The 17882-nt window shown below is 37.3% G+C and overlaps 4 protein-coding genes across 5 annotated transcripts; 3 read left to right on the plus strand and 1 right to left on the minus strand.

The window, feature by feature from the left end:
- Positions 1-1820: 1820 nt before the first annotated feature.
- On the plus strand, positions 1821-3181 carry LOC17899470. The gene is made up of 4 exons (XM_006304261.2): positions 1821-2182; positions 2271-2376; positions 2675-2752; positions 2899-3181. The coding sequence occupies exons 1-4, from the start codon at positions 2108-2110 to the stop codon at positions 2943-2945; spliced, it is 306 nt and encodes a 101-aa protein (XP_006304323.1). The 5' UTR covers positions 1821-2107; the 3' UTR covers positions 2946-3181.
- A 309-nt stretch (positions 3182-3490) lies between these two features.
- Positions 3491-7125, plus strand: LOC17898866. Its single transcript, XM_006303966.2, has 9 exons — positions 3491-4775; positions 5105-5432; positions 5517-5550; positions 5629-5853; positions 5931-6014; positions 6156-6221; positions 6310-6401; positions 6535-6582; positions 6690-7125. The coding sequence occupies exons 2-9, from the start codon at positions 5122-5124 to the stop codon at positions 6784-6786; spliced, it is 957 nt and encodes a 318-aa protein (XP_006304028.1). The 5' UTR covers positions 3491-4775; positions 5105-5121; the 3' UTR covers positions 6787-7125.
- A 188-nt stretch (positions 7126-7313) lies between these two features.
- LOC17898038 (ATP-citrate synthase alpha chain protein 1) lies at positions 7314-10060 on the plus strand. Of its 2 annotated transcripts, none has more exons than XM_006306029.2 (12): positions 7314-7426; positions 7724-7835; positions 7954-8130; positions 8210-8371; positions 8462-8542; positions 8620-8671; positions 8766-8880; positions 8971-9052; positions 9139-9234; positions 9315-9416; positions 9491-9607; positions 9706-10060. In XM_006306029.2, exons 2-12 carry the CDS (start codon positions 7737-7739, stop codon positions 9892-9894), a joined length of 1272 nt encoding a protein of 423 aa, XP_006306091.1. In that variant the 5' UTR covers positions 7314-7426; positions 7724-7736; the 3' UTR covers positions 9895-10060. The 2 variants fall into 2 exon arrangements, with proteins under 2 accessions (XP_006306091.1, XP_023645034.1); XM_023789266.1 differs by lacking the exon at positions 7314-7426 and adding an exon at positions 7453-7510.
- Positions 10061-10149: 89 nt separating this feature from the next.
- On the minus strand, positions 10150-15647 carry LOC17898426 (ABC transporter B family member 10). The gene is made up of 13 exons (XM_006303591.2): positions 15222-15647; positions 14909-14963; positions 14633-14808; positions 14128-14328; positions 13774-14033; positions 13144-13672; positions 12695-13062; positions 12168-12556; positions 11832-12073; positions 11477-11724; positions 10991-11403; positions 10525-10865; positions 10150-10439 (listed from the first exon to the last, which is right to left on the minus strand). The coding sequence occupies exons 1-13, from the start codon at positions 15477-15479 to the stop codon at positions 10230-10232; spliced, it is 3690 nt and encodes a 1229-aa protein (XP_006303653.1). The 5' UTR covers positions 15480-15647; the 3' UTR covers positions 10150-10229.
- Between the last annotated feature and the right edge of the window lie 2235 nt (positions 15648-17882).

Consider the following 17882-nt stretch of genomic DNA (forward strand, 5'->3'; position numbering starts at 1 on the left):
TCATTTACCAAACTACGGGTATTATCAGGTTTTTCCCGTTCAAACATTTGAAACCAGAGCATATTATATTTTATTTATAATATATCTTGGAACTGTATAAACAATAAGTTTTGTTGTAACGTTCTAAATCAGTATTTAATGTATTGTATGATTGGTTTGTTCTGGCAAACTGATTAGTCCGGCCGGCCCGCTTGACAACTCTGAAAAGTAGAAGCCACTCATGCATGGTTGATGGTTTGGTATGTTTTCCAAAAGGTTCCGTAATGAAGTTAGCCATCCATGATTTGGGGATATATATATGTGGAAGGGATTTAATTATTTGCTCTTCAATCAATGGAAGAATTAGTCTTTCCTGCCATATTCATAGGAGCCACCTTCTAGACCGGAATAATTGTTGCATACATATCTAGAGACGAAATATATCCTAGTATTGTTAAGTCTTGTTGTACCCATTATTATAAAGTTTCATGTGTATATATTATCATCTTCATATTATTATAACAATTTTCCAGAGAATCGTAGTAATATGTTTGATCTTTTTTTCGGTTGTTCACATTCATTAAATATCTTAATTATAGTCCCTTTTCTAATCCTTGTGAAGGTAGTGTCTATTTGCCTCTTATATGTTTGAGTCTCTACTTCTCGTCATGTTTTGATTGTGTATATATTCTCTTGGCGTAGGCTGCTAATATGTTGCATGCAGACGAATAGGTGCTAATGCTTTCATTATATGGCGGTCTTAACTAGGTAGTTTGATGTAAGTTTTTCTTCGTGTACGAAGTTTGATTTAGTACTCTAGCCATATCTGAAACCACTTGGTTGTTCAAGATGTGGACGATTATGATGACTCAGTATATTGACATGCCTTAACGATTACTTTTTTATTCTTTCCACAACCACAAAATAAAACACTTATTGATATAAAACCTCCGGCAACGTCATTTCAAAGCTCAATTAGGCCATAGTGTGAACCAAAGCCAAATTGCATTTGTTAAAGAATATTGATTTTAATTTTATATAACATTAGAGCGCATGCAGTTACCGTAATTGCACAAGAGTTGAGACCTGCAGGTTGGTAGACTTAGGGGCCATTGAAGACACACACAAGGACTCGCCAAGTCACAAAAACCACACACTAATCTACTAAATTTGCGGAGAGCCTCATAGTTTAACTTTCAATTTGCCTCCATAGTCTATACACACACAAAAACTTGTCGTGTAGTGATGATTTAAGTGGCATTGGGTTGGCCACACATTTCAAAAGGTAACGTTTGCGAGGGACCAGTCACTTTTGTGTGATATGTTAACGTTTGAAGGCAGTCAGGCAGATATCGATGGACTGATAAGGTTTAGCAAATGTTGTTAATGTTAAATTTGTTTTTTTTTTCTATGGCAAAAGTTAATTATATAGGGATAACATCTCGGTTTGGGTTAGAATAGTGTCAGATTTGCTGCAATATCGGCAGGACCGACCGACAATAAATGAAATTCAAGTTTTGGAGTTCGAATACTGAATGATCAATTCTATTGGTTTGGAAGAAGTTGAACCGAGCTAAAGCTGCCAAAAGTATATATATTGTCCGTTAATTAGTCTTTGTAATCAATCAAAATCCCATTTAACTTGCCTATTTAAACAAACCAACAAAGGAACCCTAATTAAAGTTTGGTTGAGAACCTATGTCCCAGAAAGTAAGAAAAAAACAAAGGTAAAGTGTGAAGTCATAGTCAAAAGAGAAGTTAGTTCCAACCCAAAAAAATAAAAAATATGTGATCCAAGTTGAAAAAGTGATGGATAGAGAATCTATCCTTTGGATCCTCTCCTCTATTTTTAGCCCTTCACTTGGATCTCTCTTGGATAACTCATTAAATGACACTATCCAATATACCTCCACATGTGTATCTGCGTGTGTATATGCATGTGTATCTAACTATCTATATTTAGAAGCTTCCTAATTTTGTCACAGAAAATATCTTCATGTTTTGTTCCTTTCCGCTATAAAATCATAATAATTCTCTTCCATAGTTCTTGGATTTGTCCCCAAAATCAATAGAAGATCGAAGAAGAAGAAGAAGAACGATCTTCAAAGGAGTGATCAAGAGCAAGATAATGTGTACTCATCATGATGAATCACAACACAAACTTCCTTGTCTCCACTGCCAACCACATACATACATCCGCATGGTACATACACACTGACACACACCCATATAAAGTTTATATTGTGTTATAATAATCCTCACCATAATTTAGTGGAATTGGTTATTGTTAGGTTCAACATCTGATAGAGAGGTGCATTCTACTCCGTATGAATCGTGATGAGTGCGTCAAGGCGTTAGACCACCACGCAAGCATTCTACCACTCGTTACGCTCACCGGTTAGTCTTTACAACAATATTATTACATAGATAGCATATTTCCTGTTCACAATATGTATATGTATCCAAATTGTTTCGAAGGGTTCGTTAAACATGTTTTAAGATTGATATCAGATGTTGGTTTCGATTTCGCAACGTCAAATGATAACGATATGTCGATATATATGGAGAAAAAAAAGTCAAATAATTTGAGAGTAGCTAGTATTGTTAAGAGTTTCTTGGAGCATCAGGCATGTTCATCATTCATAATTTCATATATTCGACACATACTATAAAATGAATGTTTTCTGTTTGGTAGTATGGAGAGGACTCCAAAGAGAAAATAAGGACTTCTTTGAAACGTATGGCCATTTCGTCTCTCCTAGGCCCTTCCTAAGTAAGATTTTGTGGGTTTTTATGTTTTCATTTATTTGTTAATTATTTTTAGTTGAATTTCTCAGCCAATATCAAGGTATTATGTTGTTTAAAACGATTTGGATGAAGACTTTCTCTTTTATTTTAATCATTTATTTTATTTATCAGGCGGACATGTCCGGAGATCGCCGAGGTTTGCGCGAAGGATACAGTGAACTAGTGAAGACTTTGGTATAGGCTAGATAAGATATTGATAAAAAAAAAAAAAAAGATATTGATATAGGAGATAACGCTTGAACTTTATATGTAGACCTAGGCTTATTTAAATTTCCCTATTCCTAAGTTGAAACATGTATGCTATTATTATATGTAGACCTTATTATAAATTTAAACGTTATACTATAAGATTAAACCGAGAAGCATTAATTTTCTTGTGTAAACTTTTTTTTAAGGTTGCTTTTAAAGATGCAGTCTATGTCTATTGACAACCCTGAATAACAAGAGGCTCTATAGTCTATACGCCAATTATTTGCTATTTGTATGTAGCACTTTTGTTTTTTTTAACAGAAACCCATGATGGTCACTTGAATTCACAAAGATTAAACCAGCAAAACAAAAAGATCAATCCGGTCCGAACATACAAACTTAAAAATTGGGACATGAAAAGTGGTTCCAGTATATATTCTATTAAACATGTTGGACAACAACAACTGGATATTTGAGCATATTCGTCCTAAACACACACACATAATAAAGCAAAATAAAATAAAATAAAGCAATAAAATTCTGTAACAAAAGTAGATACATATATGTAGTTGGGCTTCTCTCTCTTCTCTCTCTCATATCTTTCAGAGAGATGAAGCTCCTATAAAAATTTCTGGCAATTTATTGTCAGTTTTTTGTTTCCGGTTAAATCCGGCTTATCTTTCTCACCTTTGTGTGAGTTTTTCTTGGCTTTTATAGCTATTTTCTTTATTTTTGTTTTTTTTTTCTTCCTTTTGCAGAGACAAGAGATCTCTTTCATGTTAAGGAGATCTAAGCCGAGTGGTAGTTCAGAGATTTTGATCATCAGAGTGCTCGATTCAAATCAAGAGGAGAGTAAATCCTCATATCCCTTTGATGCCATATGCTTGGCAAAGGATGAAGGTTTCTCCTTAAAGTTTGTAAATCGTGATGAGTGGAACACAGTGGCTGGTGAAGAATAGGTTAGGAGAGCGTGTTTTGCGACTAATCTAATATCTCACTTTCTCACATCTTCCGGGAATTAATAAATCTGAAGATTCAAGTTCTCTGATTTCTTCATACTCGGAGAAAGCTGCAAAAGACCTTGGTGAATTTGGAGTCAAAGCTGAAATATGATGGATCCCCTTTGTTATTAAGGTGATTTGTTGTTCGTAAAAATCATGATCTGTTCGTGTTTCAGTTCTGGTCTGAAAGCGGTGATGAGTCGGTGGAGCGTTCATCCACACCATCGTATGCATCTACACGTGTGTAGCATGTGTCCCTTATTGACCCATTTTACTTTTTTGATTATACTATCTTATTGGGTTAATTGGGTTTATTATTATGTATGGCTCCTTACACCATGTATCCCTTTATGGGCTTTAAACATCTAATGAAAAGAAGATAAGTTGACGACAAAAAAAAAAAAAAAAAGTAGATACATATTAGAGTCCGGTTATCTACGGTTTAAGAATGGTTAAGAAGCAATTGCGGTCACCTGTTTCGGTTTCTTATTGTGGCGTGGCCGCGTGGGTTGGTAAAACCGACAAAATACGGATGAGAGCACATATCTTAAACCGAACATAACCGGGCTTGTAAAATTTTATTTGCGATTTGTGGCGATTCCGTTTAGATCGCATAAACGTTGTGCACGACAAAAGTTTCTATCTTTCTCTTCATCTCCCAGCCAACTAATAATAATCCCGACAAAGATCTCTCCTTTTTCCCTTCTGGTGTCTTGGTCGCTCTCTGGAGGCTCTCAGCATCTTCGTTTCGTTGGGAGGATGCGTTAGAAGAGAGTCTCCTTGAACTCGAATCGCCAAGTAATCTTCTGTATTTTAGGATTTACCTCTTTTTTTTGTTCTGTTACTACTACTCTATGTTATCTACCTCGATATAATAGCTTGTGGCAATTTTTTGATTCAGAAATATTGAAAAAGTTTCTCTATCGCAAGTTCTTGTTCCAATTATTCTTATTTTTGTTAGTTAGTGCAAAAAGGTCTAACCTTTTACACTATTTTGCGGTATTGTGAATAGTTCAAATTCCTTAAGTCTTTGTGAATTGTTACAGAGACATTCTTCACCCTTTGCAACACAAAAGTGTAATGTTTCATAGTGATAATGTTCTTCATTGCTTTTGGTGAATTCTTAGGACTCTATTGACTGGCCATGGCTGCTGATACAACAGCTTCAAGTTACTGGTTGAATTGGAGGGTTCTCCTCTGTGCATTAATCCTCCTAGCCCCACTAGTTTTAGCGGCAATTCTGATTTGGAGATATGAAGGCAAGAGAAGACAGCGCGAGGGCCAGCGAGCATTACCTGGGACATTGTTCCAAGACGAAGCTTGGACCACATGTTTTAAAAGGATCCACCCTCTTTGGTTGCTTGCCTTTAGAGTATTCTCATTTGTTGCAATGCTGTCTCTGCTCATCTCCAATGTTGTGCGTGATGGAGGCGGCATATTTTACTTCTATACTCAGTGAGTTTACATCATTCAACTTCCTTCTCTCATATCTGATTCTTTAAAATTAATGACAAAAATCCAATCTTTTTGCTGTAACAGGTGGACATTTGCTCTTGTTACACTCTACTTTGGGGTATATCTCCTGGGAATTCCAATGTTTGAAGTTACCGTCTTAGTTTTAGGCACTAAATTTGTGATTTTTTTTTCATAGTATGCTTCCTTGTTATCTATATATGGATGCTGCGTCTACAATAAAAAAGCTGGTGGAAACAAGGAGAGTTATACAAGTATAGGTGATGCAGAACAAGGCACTTATAGACCACCAATAACCCTTGATGGGACGGCAAACACGTCTAAATCCCCCAATACACATTCAGAAGCACCTGTCAGAGAAACAGCTGGGTTTTGGGTTTACATCTTTCAGATCCTTTTCCAAGTACGTGTCTTTTTCTTTTCTAACTGTATGCCATCTCATAGCTTCAAAATGTCTAACAAAGTTTTCTGTTGTGGCAGACTTGTGCAGGTGCTGTTGTGTTAACAGATATCGTGTTTTGGGCGTTACTCTACCCGTTTGCTAAAGGTTATAGACTGAGTTTTGTAAGTTCTGACTCTAATCCCAATCCCAATCCCATTTTTTTTGAAATTGGATTCCTTTGATATTATTGTTTTTTTTCGGGCATTGCTATTAAGAAGTCAACAACAGATATATTTATCCCTTGTGTGTTATTTCGAGTGCAGCTTGATGTTTGTATGCATTCTCTCAACGCTGTTTTCCTCCTCGGTGACACAAGCCTCAGTTCCTTGGTAAGTTTTCAAAATGGAAGTCTGTTGATACACGAATCTCCGCCTTTTTATTAAAACCTAATGGGAAACTTCTTTCTCCCTTATCCAGCGGTTCCCACTGTTTCGGATCTCTTACTTTGTACTTTGGAGCTGCATTTTCGTGGCTTACCAATGGATAATCCATGCCTTCAAGAACTTATGGTAGACTTTTCTTCTGTTTTCTTATCTTCATAGAGGCAAAAATTTCCATCATTTTGACCCCATATGTCTACTGGAAATGGTCCGCTTATGTCTTTTAAGAGTTATAAGGGTTCTTGCTCTACATCTTTTGCAGGTGGCCATACCAATTTCTTGATCTGTCTTCACCATACGCACCCTTATGGTACGTTTATAAAACTCTCCACACTTAGTATGGTATTGCTTAAACGCTCCAATAAAAATCAAGTTCAACGATGTAAAAAGAAAACAATTATTATGATCTTTGTGCAGGTACTTGGGAGTGGCAGTGATGCATATACCATGCTTTGCAGTTTTTGCTTTGGTCATAAAGCTGAAGAATTACTTGCTACAACGTCACAACTCGTGAAAGTTTTGGTTGCCATGAATTCAATTTTCATATTCCATCTGTTGAGATTCTTGTTCACTAGAGGATTAGATAACACACATATGGGGAGACAAAGGTCATGGTCAAGGTCAAAGTCAAGTTGAAAGTCAAACCCTCTTTGTAGATAAGAGGCTAGCCAGAAGAAAGAAGAGTGATCCAAAATATCCAACACTCCAAAACGTCTACTGAGGTTTTGTTAAATCGTGTAAGGCTATATACAAGTCTCTTTAATATACGTGATACAAATTGTTGTAAAGATTGTACAAACAATTACGGGGGTATATTTTTTTTTCTTCAAATATAAAAAAGTGGTTTAATATATGTGACACAAATCGAATGGTTGAAGTTGAAACGTACGTCTACGAGTTAGGTGGCATACTCTTGAAATTGAATGAACAACTGAACATCCACCAGCTTTTTTTTTGTAAGGGATGCGTAGCTGCAAAGTCTTTTGCTAATCTTATGAAATATTATTACTCGCTGTAAAAAAGTCAATAATAAAGAGGGTGTAAGTTGCAACTATAAATGGTCGATAAGAATGCAAGGCAAAGAAGAGTCTAGTTGTTGAGCTAACTACCCCAACCTCTGTGAGTGTGAACAAGGCATTGTGATTGTCACAACGGTAAGAATTAAGATCCACCATTTTCATTGTTCCAATTTTGTGAACATTCTCGTTTGCTTCTTTGGAATTTGAGAGCTTTTTCGTGTATGTATTACTCACAATCTCATTGCGTGTTATCATTTGGCTGAAACCCATCTTCTCGTGTCTCGACTTTTTTGGAATCTGGGTTTGAATCGTTAGCGGATTTGATTCGGAAACGAGTTATCTGTGTTTTTTCTGTCTCTGGATCTGTCAGATTTATAAGTTTCGCGGTGGGTTTTTGATCTTCGTTTCTATTGTGTTTTTGTTTTTCTGCAGTTTTTGTATCGAAATGGCAAGGAAGAAGATCAGAGAGTATGACTCAAAGAGATTGGTGAAGGAACACTTCAAAAGGCTTTCCGGCAAAGAGCTTCCTATCAGATCCGTTCAGGTTTGGATCTTGTCTTTTTTATAGCTATCTGGGGTTAGCACATTGGTTTCTCCGACATAGAGCAGATGTTCAATATCATAGAAGTCTATTTTCTTTTTCCATGTTCTCCTATGTGCAGATTAATGAAACTACTGATTTAAATGAGCTAGTAGAAAAGGAACCTTGGCTCTCGTCTGAGAAGCTGGTGGTGAAACCTGATATGTTGTTTGGAAAGCGTGGGAAGAGTGGTTTGGTTGCCTTGAAATTAGATTTTGCTGATGTTGCCACTTTCGTGAAAGAGCGTTTGGGTAAAGAGGTAACATTTTTTGTTTTCTGTGCTTCTCAGCCATTTTCCTGAGACCACCTTCACTCAATCTTCCATCTACTATCTGCAGGTAGAGATGAGTGGATGCAAAGGACCCATAACAACATTCATAGTTGAACCATTTGTTCCACACAGTGACGAGTATTATCTTAATGTTGTCTCGGATAGGCTTGGAGACAGCATAAGCTTTTCTGAGTGTGGAGGTATTGAGATCGAGGAGAACTGGGACAAGGTATTTTGGAAGAGATTTTTTGTTCAAATGTCTAATTCAGTATCTTGTATCATAATGATGAAAATTTTGCTGTCTCTCCAATTTCTTCAGGTCAAGACAATATTTTTGCCAACAGGTGCTTCCTTGACACCTGAAGTATGTGCACCACTTGTGGCAACTCTTCCCTTAGAGGTAATCGACTCTTTTTAATTGGATTATAGGGTGTGAACCTGACATAGAAATTGGACTTAGAACATTTCCATGAACAGATTAAGGCTGAAATTGAAGAATTTATCAAAGTCATTTTCACCCTATTCCAAGGTATGCCAAGGATAGCTGAACCATACATACAGATCAAATCTCCTTTACTGTGATAAAAACTAAGCACTTTTTGTTATTTTCTTTGGTGTACTAGATCTTGATTTCACTTTCTTGGAGATGAATCCTTTCACTCTAGTTGATGGAAGTCCTTATCCTCTTGATATGAGGGGTGAGCTTGATGATACTGCCGCCTTCAAAAACTTTAAAAAGTAAGTTTGACTCCCAGAGTTCCCAACTCGTTGTGCTTAAGATCTTTGAGAATGTGCACATAAGTTATAACTAATCCCTCGAACTTGCAGATGGGGCGACATTGAATTTCCTATGCCATTTGGAAGGGTAATGAGTCCCACAGAAAGCTTTATCCACGGACTGGATGAAAAGGTATCATCGTTGTGACATTAATATAATCAAAACGTCTGTCTGGTTCATCATTCTGTGACTAATAAGAGCACCTATTGTGTTGGCAGACAAGTGCGTCTTTGAAGTTTACCGTGCTGAATCCCAAGGGACGGATTTGGACAATGGTAGCTGGTGGAGGAGCAAGTGTCATCTATGCCGATACCGTATGTTCCCTAAAGAATCATTACTGAGACTCTGCATTTTTTCCCATAAACAAGTCCAACATTAAAAAAGTTTATTTCAGGTTGGAGATCTTGGGTATGCATCTGAACTTGGCAACTATGCTGAATACAGTGGAGCACCCAAAGAAGATGAGGTTTTGCAGTATGCCAGGGTCGTTATCGATGTAAGATTAGCTTATTTCTCCCTCCATTGGACATTTCTTTCATGTGACTGATTAAAAACAATACAATACTGCAGTGTGCTACAGCGAACCCGGATGGAAAAACCAGAGCTCTTGTGATTGGAGGCGGAATTGCTAACTTCACTGACGTTGCTGCTACTTTCAATGGCATAATCCGCGCTCTTAAAGAAAAGGTAAGTAAAGAAACCTTGAGCTTCTCTCAGATTCAGTACTGACTAAAGGGATGAAAAGCAAAACATCTTTTGTCAATTACTCGATTGCCTCCTTGCAGGAATCAAAGCTGAAAGCAGCAAGGATGCATATATTTGTGAGAAGAGGAGGACCAAATTACCAAAAGGGACTTGCTAAAATGCGATCCCTTGGAGATGAAATCGGTGTTCCCATTGAGGTTTACGGTCCAGAAGCAACTATGACTGGTATCTGCAAGGAGGCAATCGAGTACATCACGGCAGCAGCCTAAGCTTCTCTCAGCACCTTTGGTTTTTAGAACCTTTATCTACTTTGTGTTCAAAATTACTCAAGCTAAGCTAAGCTAATAACTGCTTCTTCTTGAAATGTCTTGTCGTTCGATTCTCTTTCTCCCGAAGGTTTCCTCAGATTCAATAAATCGTTGTTACTCTTGTTAATTTTTTGTTCTGTTGTCTTTTGATCTGATTATCTCCTAAGGTTAGAGGTTCCGTTTTGAGACCGATGAATCAAGATAATAGCATAAGGATGAGTAACATAATCATATTGAATAAATCAAAATTTTGAAGAAAAAAACATACAAGAGTTTTGACAATTCAATAATCATTCCTAAGGATTATTTTGCTGCTGATGCTGAAGACTGATAAGTTTAGAGTAAGGACCATTCTTGTCCTTAACGAGGCTACTGTGGCTGCCTTGCTCTATGATTCTACCTTCTTGTATTACACTAATCATATCTGAGTTCTTGATTGTTGATAGTCGGTGAGCTACCACCACGGTGGTCCGGTTCCTCATGAGCTGATCCAATGCTTGTTGGACCTAACAATTCATTAGTATAAACATGTAAGTCTCTGTAGAAAAAATCTTGTGTCAAACTCTAAATCTTAATGAAAAGATTACATACCACACGCTCTGATTCAACGTCCAAGGCGCTTGTGGCTTCGTCAAGGAGCAAAATCTCTGGATTCTTGAGGACGGCTCTAGCTATAGCAATCCTCTGTCGCTGGCCACCTGACATCTGAATGCCTCGTTCACCAACTTTTGTTGAGTAACCTTCCGGGAGAGAACTGATGAAGCTGTGAGCGTTTGCAAGGTTAGCTGCTTCCATGACTTCAGATTCAGAAGCTCCTTCTTTACCGTACAAGATGTTCTCATAAATCGACGTTGCAAAAAGAGCAGGTTCTTGTTGAACCAGACCAATGTGTCTTCGCATTGATTTAAGTTTCAGCTTCTTTATGTCTTGTCCTGTAGGGGTTGGGAAAAAAATCAGCTTACTCAAACCACATAACAAATTGATTATGATGCAAGAAACTTGTGGTGCTTGGAGTTTCTTGTGAGTAAAATTATTAATGTGTCAAGAGCTGGCTCACCATCTATCATGATTATTCCGGCTGTAGGATCGTAGAACCGGAGAATGAGCGAAAGGACCGAGCTTTTCCCTGACCCGCTTTGCCCCACAAGCGCCATGCTTTTGCCGGAAGGAACTTTTAGGTTAAAATCACTGAAAATAGTCACATCGGGGCGTGAAGGATAACTGAAGTAAACACCTTCCAACTCAATTGTGCCTTCCACGTTACTTAGCTCCTCGCCAGTATCTCCAACAACTTTAGTTCTTCGGTCCAGTAACTCGAAAACTGAAGCAACCATCTGGTTTCCTTTAAGCAGATCCGGGGCTAGAGCCAACACTTCACCCATCACTAACGCCGTTACGATCAAAACCATGAATGTTTTTATCACAGATTCGAAACTTGATAATCCTTTCTCCATCGAAATCGAACCGTACCTGTAAAAACATTTAAAATTTCAATCTATCTTCACAGTCTTATACTATGTATGGAACTGTTTTATATGCATACCAGAGAGCAAGGCCGTAGGAGGAGAAGATAAAGAACTGAGAAACACCGTACAAAATCCCGGCCACCTGCCCACGCCTGAAAGAACGTTTGGAAGGTTCTAGAAGCTCTTTAGAATAAAGGTCCAAAACCTTCTCCTCAGCACAAAAGGCGGCCACAGTTCGGATGTTGCTAATAGACTCTCCGGCCAACATGTTAGCCTTTAAATACGCTTTACTCAAGTTCCCTCCATAGCCTTGCATGAAAAGTTTCTAACAAAAGAAACCAAGAAAAAAAACATAAATGGCAGCCAGAAAAAAAAGTACATACCCTAACAGTAGAAATTTATTAAAAAAGAACGAAAAAAGCTTTGTTTTACCTCGCTGATATGACCGCTTATAATCAAAGGGTATGTGGCCAAGACAACAAGAGTGAGACGCCAGTTTAGTATAAAGGAAATGATGAAAGATGTCACAACAAGAGCTAAATTCTCCAGTAGAATCGTGGATCTATCGACCACTATGGTTTTAAGTAAAGTCGCATCACTTTCAAGCCGCGAGGCCAACATAGAGCTAGTGTTATCGACCTTATCAAACCACCCGATTTCATTCCTCAAGATCGCTGAACCAAGAAGAAACACAATCACATAATTAAATCAACCAATGTAAAGGCAACTAATCGTAGGATTTAGACACGTTTTTGTGTTTGTGAGTACCTGTAAACATCTTTTGTCGGACTCGAAGAGTGAGACGCTCACCCACAATACCAAAGCTGGTGTGCTCAATAATGTGGGAGATGACAGTGATGACGGAGGCACAACAGAAGAGGATAGAGATTCTCTTGACCTCGTTTCGAGTTGTATCCCAGTCCATGTAATAAGATACTAAAGCGTCTGAGATCCCAAGCGCGAAAAGCGGCATTTGAGCTCCCGAGACAAAGGAACCTAACGTACCACAGAATCCGTACTTCCAGTCTGGACGTATCATAGAGTATAAACGTCCCAACGTTACTTTGGCATGTTTACTTGTGTCCGGTTGTTTTACATGTTGATGAACGGTGAAAAGGTCCGTCTTTGTTATTGGTAGTTCCGGCGAGGGTTTTGTACTGCAAACAAAAACAGGGGTATATTTTTTTTTTAAAAGTTTCAGTCTAAATCTTCTTTTCGATTTGTATTTCATACACATGAAGGTTTTGGTGTGGATCAGATTTGTTAAAACCGGTATAAGCAAGTACAATTGGTACCTGATTGGTAAGCTTGGAGTGTGGTTCAAGTTAGGTCTGGCAGCTTCTTGGATACGAAGGAGAGAAGAGTAAGCTCCATCAGGGTTGGAGATGAGTTCGTCGTGGCTTCCGGACTCGATGATCTTCCCTCCTCCAACGACCGCTATGATGTCAGCATTTCTTACGGTAGAGAGTCTATGAGCCACCACGATCGTCGTCCTCCCAACCATCACTCTGTCCAAAGCTTCTTGCACGCTTTTCTCTGACTCTGCGTCTAGTGCGCTTGTTGCCTCATCAAGTAAGAGTATCGACGGATTCTTCATTATCGCTCTCGAAATCGCGATCCTCTGCTTCTGTCCGCCAGATAGCTGAATCCCTCTCTCACCTACCTGTAATACCAAATAGCAAGCAAAAGTTAGGGTTTCTAGTTGTGAATTTCTTGTATTCCAAGCAATCCTCTTTTGACGGACCTGGGTTTCGAATCCATCCGGGAGGTTGTTGATGAATGAAACAGCTTCAGTGAGACTTGCAGCATGGGTAATTTCATCAGCGGTGGCATCGTCTTTACCATACATAATGTTCTCACGAATGGTGGTTGCAAACAGGGAAGGCTCTTGGTTAACCAGACCAATGTGTCCTCTTAGCCACTTGAGATCCAAGTATCTGATATCGTTGCCGTCCAGCATCACCACCCCTTCGGTAGGCTCGTAGAACCTTTCAATTAAAGATATGATGGTGCTTTTCCCAGACCCACTTCCTCCGACAAGAGCCACAACTTTACCCGCAGGGATAACAAGGTTTAGCTTGTCAAAGATCACCACGTCAGGGCGAGACGGGTAGGTGAAAGTCACGTCCCTAAATTGGATGTCTCCAACTACTTTCCCGAGTTCGCGACCTGTTTTCACATTCGTGTTCCGTTCAATCATCTGAATAATCGGATATGCAGCAGCTCTCGCTTTTATGAATGTGGAAATATCTGGAGCCGCCTGACCAAGAGACCTGTACAAAACCCCCAGAAACAGAGACTTTATAGATCAACAACAACAAAAAAAGTAACAAGGGGAATGTGTAGAGCAAGCTATCAAGAAGTTGTATCTTACAAGCCAGCGATGACAACGTTGAGCATGGTCGTGAAAGATTCGCCGCCATTAGCGATTCCCTTGTGAACAACGATGCTTGTGTACCAGATAAGCAAAGCCCAAGATAAAAACAGAACACAGTGCATCGAACCAAGTCCTAGTCCTTTGGCTAAACCAGCTTTTCTTCCGTAATTGTAAGTGTTCTTCAAAGCTCCTTGGTATGAATTCACTGCCTTTTCTTCTCCCGTGAAGGCTTGTACGGTCCTCACATTCCCGATCACCTGAATTGAAACAGAAAGAGATATGAAATTAGAGTTATACAAAAGAAATAAAATTCACATACATATAGTTTTCTTGTTTGAAAAGTTACTAAACCTCTTCTGCGATCTCGTTGGCCTTGACGTATGATTTTCGGACACGCACGGTAAGTCCGGTGCCGACAAAAGCGTAGATACCGCCAGCGAGAGCGATGAGTGGGACTATGGAGAGAGTGACGAGACTTATTTGCCATACACTTGTAAATCCGATCGCAAAACCGGCTATGAACCGGCTTATGTAGTGTAAAAAATTCCCTACCTGCATCAAAAATGATATAACCCGGTTATCATATACTGTGAACCTGATTTAGGTGACCACACAGACACAGTTTAAGTTATGCATGCAAAAACTTTTATTATTAATAGACTATGCATTCGTCCAGACCATACTTATTGAATAGGACTAGACAACTTATTATAGCGCATGCTTGAGGAAAATTAAATAACTAAAAATCAAAAAATTTAGGAAAACGATTTCGGAATTATGTAATTCATTAGATTCATTGAACTGATTAAGACCAGTGCACCTAGGAAAGCACAACCAATACCAATATAGCGCGTACCTTCTCCGAGATAGCATCTTGGACGACAAGGATGTCGGAGGTGATGGCAGAGATGACTTCTCCGGTGGAAGATTCGGTGTCGAATAAGCTTATGTCTTGACTTAACATTGACCGCAAATAAGCTTTTCTCATCTTCGCCGCTTGTCTCTCTCCCGTATGCATCCAGCATGCAACCTCTGTTTCCATTCATTTATTTTATTTTGTGTTGTTATCGTAAAAAAAATATAAAAATAATCATGTTTGCTTTAATGCATTCTTTATTACTATGTTATTTACCTATCCATGATGAGAAGAGTATCACCACACTTAGATATACAAAATCCAAAGAGTACTGCACAACCAAAGAAATAAAACTTACAGAGATTAGTCAAGATATGTATTTCAACATATGAATTAAATAGCATTTGACCAGATTTGAGCCTAAGAATATGATAAGTTTAGTTTTTAGCAAATTTTGATTTATTAAAATCTCAAACCTCTTTAGGATACGTGACTCGTCGTGTTAATTCTAGTGGCCAAGTTCAAAACGTTACTCCTTAACTGCAAATCTGGTCATATATAAAAGATAAGAGTACTAAAGGGTACGGACCTTGGCGACTTTATGAGAAGCTTCTTGCGGGAAGAGGTAAGCAAGACCGATGATGTTGATGAGTTTCCCGAAGAAGATGAAGAAAACTGGAACGGAGGCTCCGTGAATGCACGCAGCAATGGATCCAAGAGCCATCAGAACACAATCGTAGAGATCAGCAAAGGAGAAGAGCTTAAGAAATGACACACTTGGCCGCTCCTTCTCCTTCTTGGTCGCTGCTGCCAGGGCTTCTGTTGCTGGATCCCCAAACGGCTGCATTAATTTTCACTTTTGGGTGGATAGAATCTGAAGTAAACGAGAGAGGAAAGGGAGTAGAGAGAGTTGGTACGAGATCAGATTATATAAAAGAGGAAGTTTAAGGGAACTTTTGGAAGAGGTATAATATTGAAACGTGACGATCGAGGGAGAAGGGACTAAAATTTATCATCTGTTGATAGTGGCCATATATATACAACTAGTTTGGTATGTAACTGAAAACTATGAGTATGGCATATAGACCTTGTTTTTGTTTTATCTTTATGCCAATGTAATAAAGAAGTAAAGAAATTCGACTGAAGTAGAAGTAATAAATACAATTTAGGAATGCATGTATATACTTTACTAGTTTGTAATATTATTATTTATAAAGCTGGCAAGCAAGTTTTATAGGAAAAAAATCTTTAAAACTATAGGTAAAAAATGATATTGACATATACTGACAAAAAAATTAAATAGAAAATTTGGATTTACCAAATTTATTTTTGGTTAAATATATTCCAATTCAAGTACATAAATTTCAAATACATATTCAACTAGAGAAAGTCAAAAAAGAAGAAAATGACAATTCATATATATATTATATATCTGTGATTGATCATTAAAATTAAAATACTTAAAAAATGTGTTTTCTTTGTAAAGAAAATGACAATCCATATATATCTGTGATTGATCATTAAAGTTAAAATATTAAAAAATTGTATTTTCTTTGTAACGTACATATATGGGTCGTCACAACTCACAATATGTATAGGAGTAATTCGTAAGATTCAACTCACAATATATGAAACTTTAAGACAGACGACTCTGGTAGCTTCCAAAACCAAAATTTTGAATGTACAAATACATACGTTTTTGTGGTACTATAATGATTAAGGGTTAAAAGAACTCGTATACTGATCAACTTTTCGTTGGTTGGATATTTTATTTTGGCATTATTAGCATAAAAGTATATCGAACTATTTATTTTGTAGAGAGAAAATTTTGATAATATTAGAGACATAATTATTAACCGCATAATAGTACCACAAAAGTTTCAATTGGACAGTTAATAATACATATTTGACTTTGGTAGTAGTCCGGTACAATATTAGTCTACTTTCATGTATATGGGTTTCTCCTTTATACCAAACATATGTTTTTTCCATAAACCATGAAATTAGTTTTTCCATTAGTACATATATGATGTAGATGTTTCCTTAATAAAAAGAAAATACCATTGAACAAACAATTTAGGGACGGTGAAGATTTCCGTATACAAGAGGAGCAGAATAATTAAGTTTCTAGAAAATCATATAGAAACATGTAAATTAATAAAGAGACACAATTAAGAGTAAACATAGTCCAGTTTTATTACCAACAACAACACGTACAGTGGAAAGAAACACACATCACAAGACGATCCAAATGATAATCTTCTTTCTCATCGTACATATAATAATTTAAAAGATGATTCGATTTCCGTAGTATAAATACGAATCTTAAAAAAGAGCTCAAGATCGATGATACCACGGAAAACAAAACCAATAGAAGGAACTCGAACACGAGCCTGATGCCGATATATGACTTGCCGTTTTGCCTGTTACCATAAGATCAAAAAGAAAAGTTTTTGTCTTCTCTCGCTTCTCATGGCCAAAGCTAAACAAACCGATGGGGAAATTTGCCAAAGTGGTGTTCTTCTGTCTCCTCCTTGAATGGCTCTGTCGGCATTTCTTCTGCCGGTTTCATCACCTTGAAGATCTTTTTTTTCTTTTTCTTTTTGTACGAACTATTCTTGGTTCCAAGGGTTTTTGAGTTTAAAGATTTGTGGGTGAGTGAAATCTTTATCTCAATGGGCTAACATATATATATATAGAGAGATCTAGGTAGAAGGAGAGGATGATTATTATTTTAAATCTTAACTTTGAAGGTGGAGGTAATGATAATTATTGGATAGTGATATCACGTTTTATGTTTGGTCCAAGTCATAGTCCAACTCAAACTTTGCCACTTTCTTCCCCCTTTTTTTTTTCTTTAATATATATATATATACTAGAAAGTTGCCCACGCGTTGCGTGGGTTATACATGAAATATTAATTAAAAATTATAATAAGTTATATATAGTGTATAAGTGTTAATATATGTTTTGAAAATAATTTTAAAACAAAATAATATGTTTATTACAAAATAATACTAATTTTTATGTTTAACACAAAATAATTAACGCACAAAAAAAATCGAACGCGATCGCAAAATTAGTATAACACATATTTTGTGTACATTGTAAACATTAAAAATAAACGAAAATTACATTTGGAAAATATAAAACTGAATGAGATCTAAACAAAGTAATACAAAATTAGCACATACACAATATACAAAATTAGCACATACAAAATTATGAGCTTTTGTTACTCACCTTATAT

Source organism: Capsella rubella, unplaced genomic scaffold (genome assembly GCF_000375325.1).
Source record: "Capsella rubella cultivar Monte Gargano unplaced genomic scaffold, Caprub1_0 scaffold_1, whole genome shotgun sequence".
Taxonomy (NCBI): domain Eukaryota; kingdom Viridiplantae; phylum Streptophyta; class Magnoliopsida; order Brassicales; family Brassicaceae; genus Capsella; species Capsella rubella.

Coding starts and splice junctions, on each gene's coding strand:
- LOC17898426 (XM_006303591.2), bottom strand. CDS start 15,479: ATGCAGCCGTTTGGGGATCCAGCAACAGAAGCCCTGGCAGCAGCGACC. Junction 14,964..15,221: donor CTTCTCATAAAGTCGCCAAG/GTCCGTACCCTT, acceptor TTGGTTGTGCAG/TACTCTTTGGATTTTGTATA. Junction 10,440..10,524: donor ACGTTGAATCAGAGCGTGTG/GTATGTAATCTT, acceptor ATGAATTGTTAG/GTCCAACAAGCATTGGATCA.
- LOC17898038 (XM_006306029.2), top strand. CDS start 7,737: ATGGCAAGGAAGAAGATCAGAGAGTATGACTCAAAGAGATTGGTGAAG. Junction 8,672..8,765: donor CATTTTCACCCTATTCCAAG/GTATGCCAAGGA, acceptor TTGGTGTACTAG/ATCTTGATTTCACTTTCTTG. Junction 9,417..9,490: donor ATGCCAGGGTCGTTATCGAT/GTAAGATTAGCT, acceptor ACAATACTGCAG/TGTGCTACAGCGAACCCGGA.
- LOC17899470 (XM_006304261.2), top strand. CDS start 2,108: ATGTGTACTCATCATGATGAATCACAACACAAACTTCCTTGTCTCCAC. Junction 2,377..2,674: donor ACCACTCGTTACGCTCACCG/GTTAGTCTTTAC, acceptor TCTGTTTGGTAG/TATGGAGAGGACTCCAAAGA. Junction 2,753..2,898: donor CTCTCCTAGGCCCTTCCTAA/GTAAGATTTTGT, acceptor TTTATTTATCAG/GCGGACATGTCCGGAGATCG.
- LOC17898866 (XM_006303966.2), top strand. CDS start 5,122: ATGGCTGCTGATACAACAGCTTCAAGTTACTGGTTGAATTGGAGGGTT. Junction 5,854..5,930: donor TCTTTCAGATCCTTTTCCAA/GTACGTGTCTTT, acceptor CTGTTGTGGCAG/ACTTGTGCAGGTGCTGTTGT. Junction 6,583..6,689: donor TCACCATACGCACCCTTATG/GTACGTTTATAA, acceptor ATCTTTGTGCAG/GTACTTGGGAGTGGCAGTGA.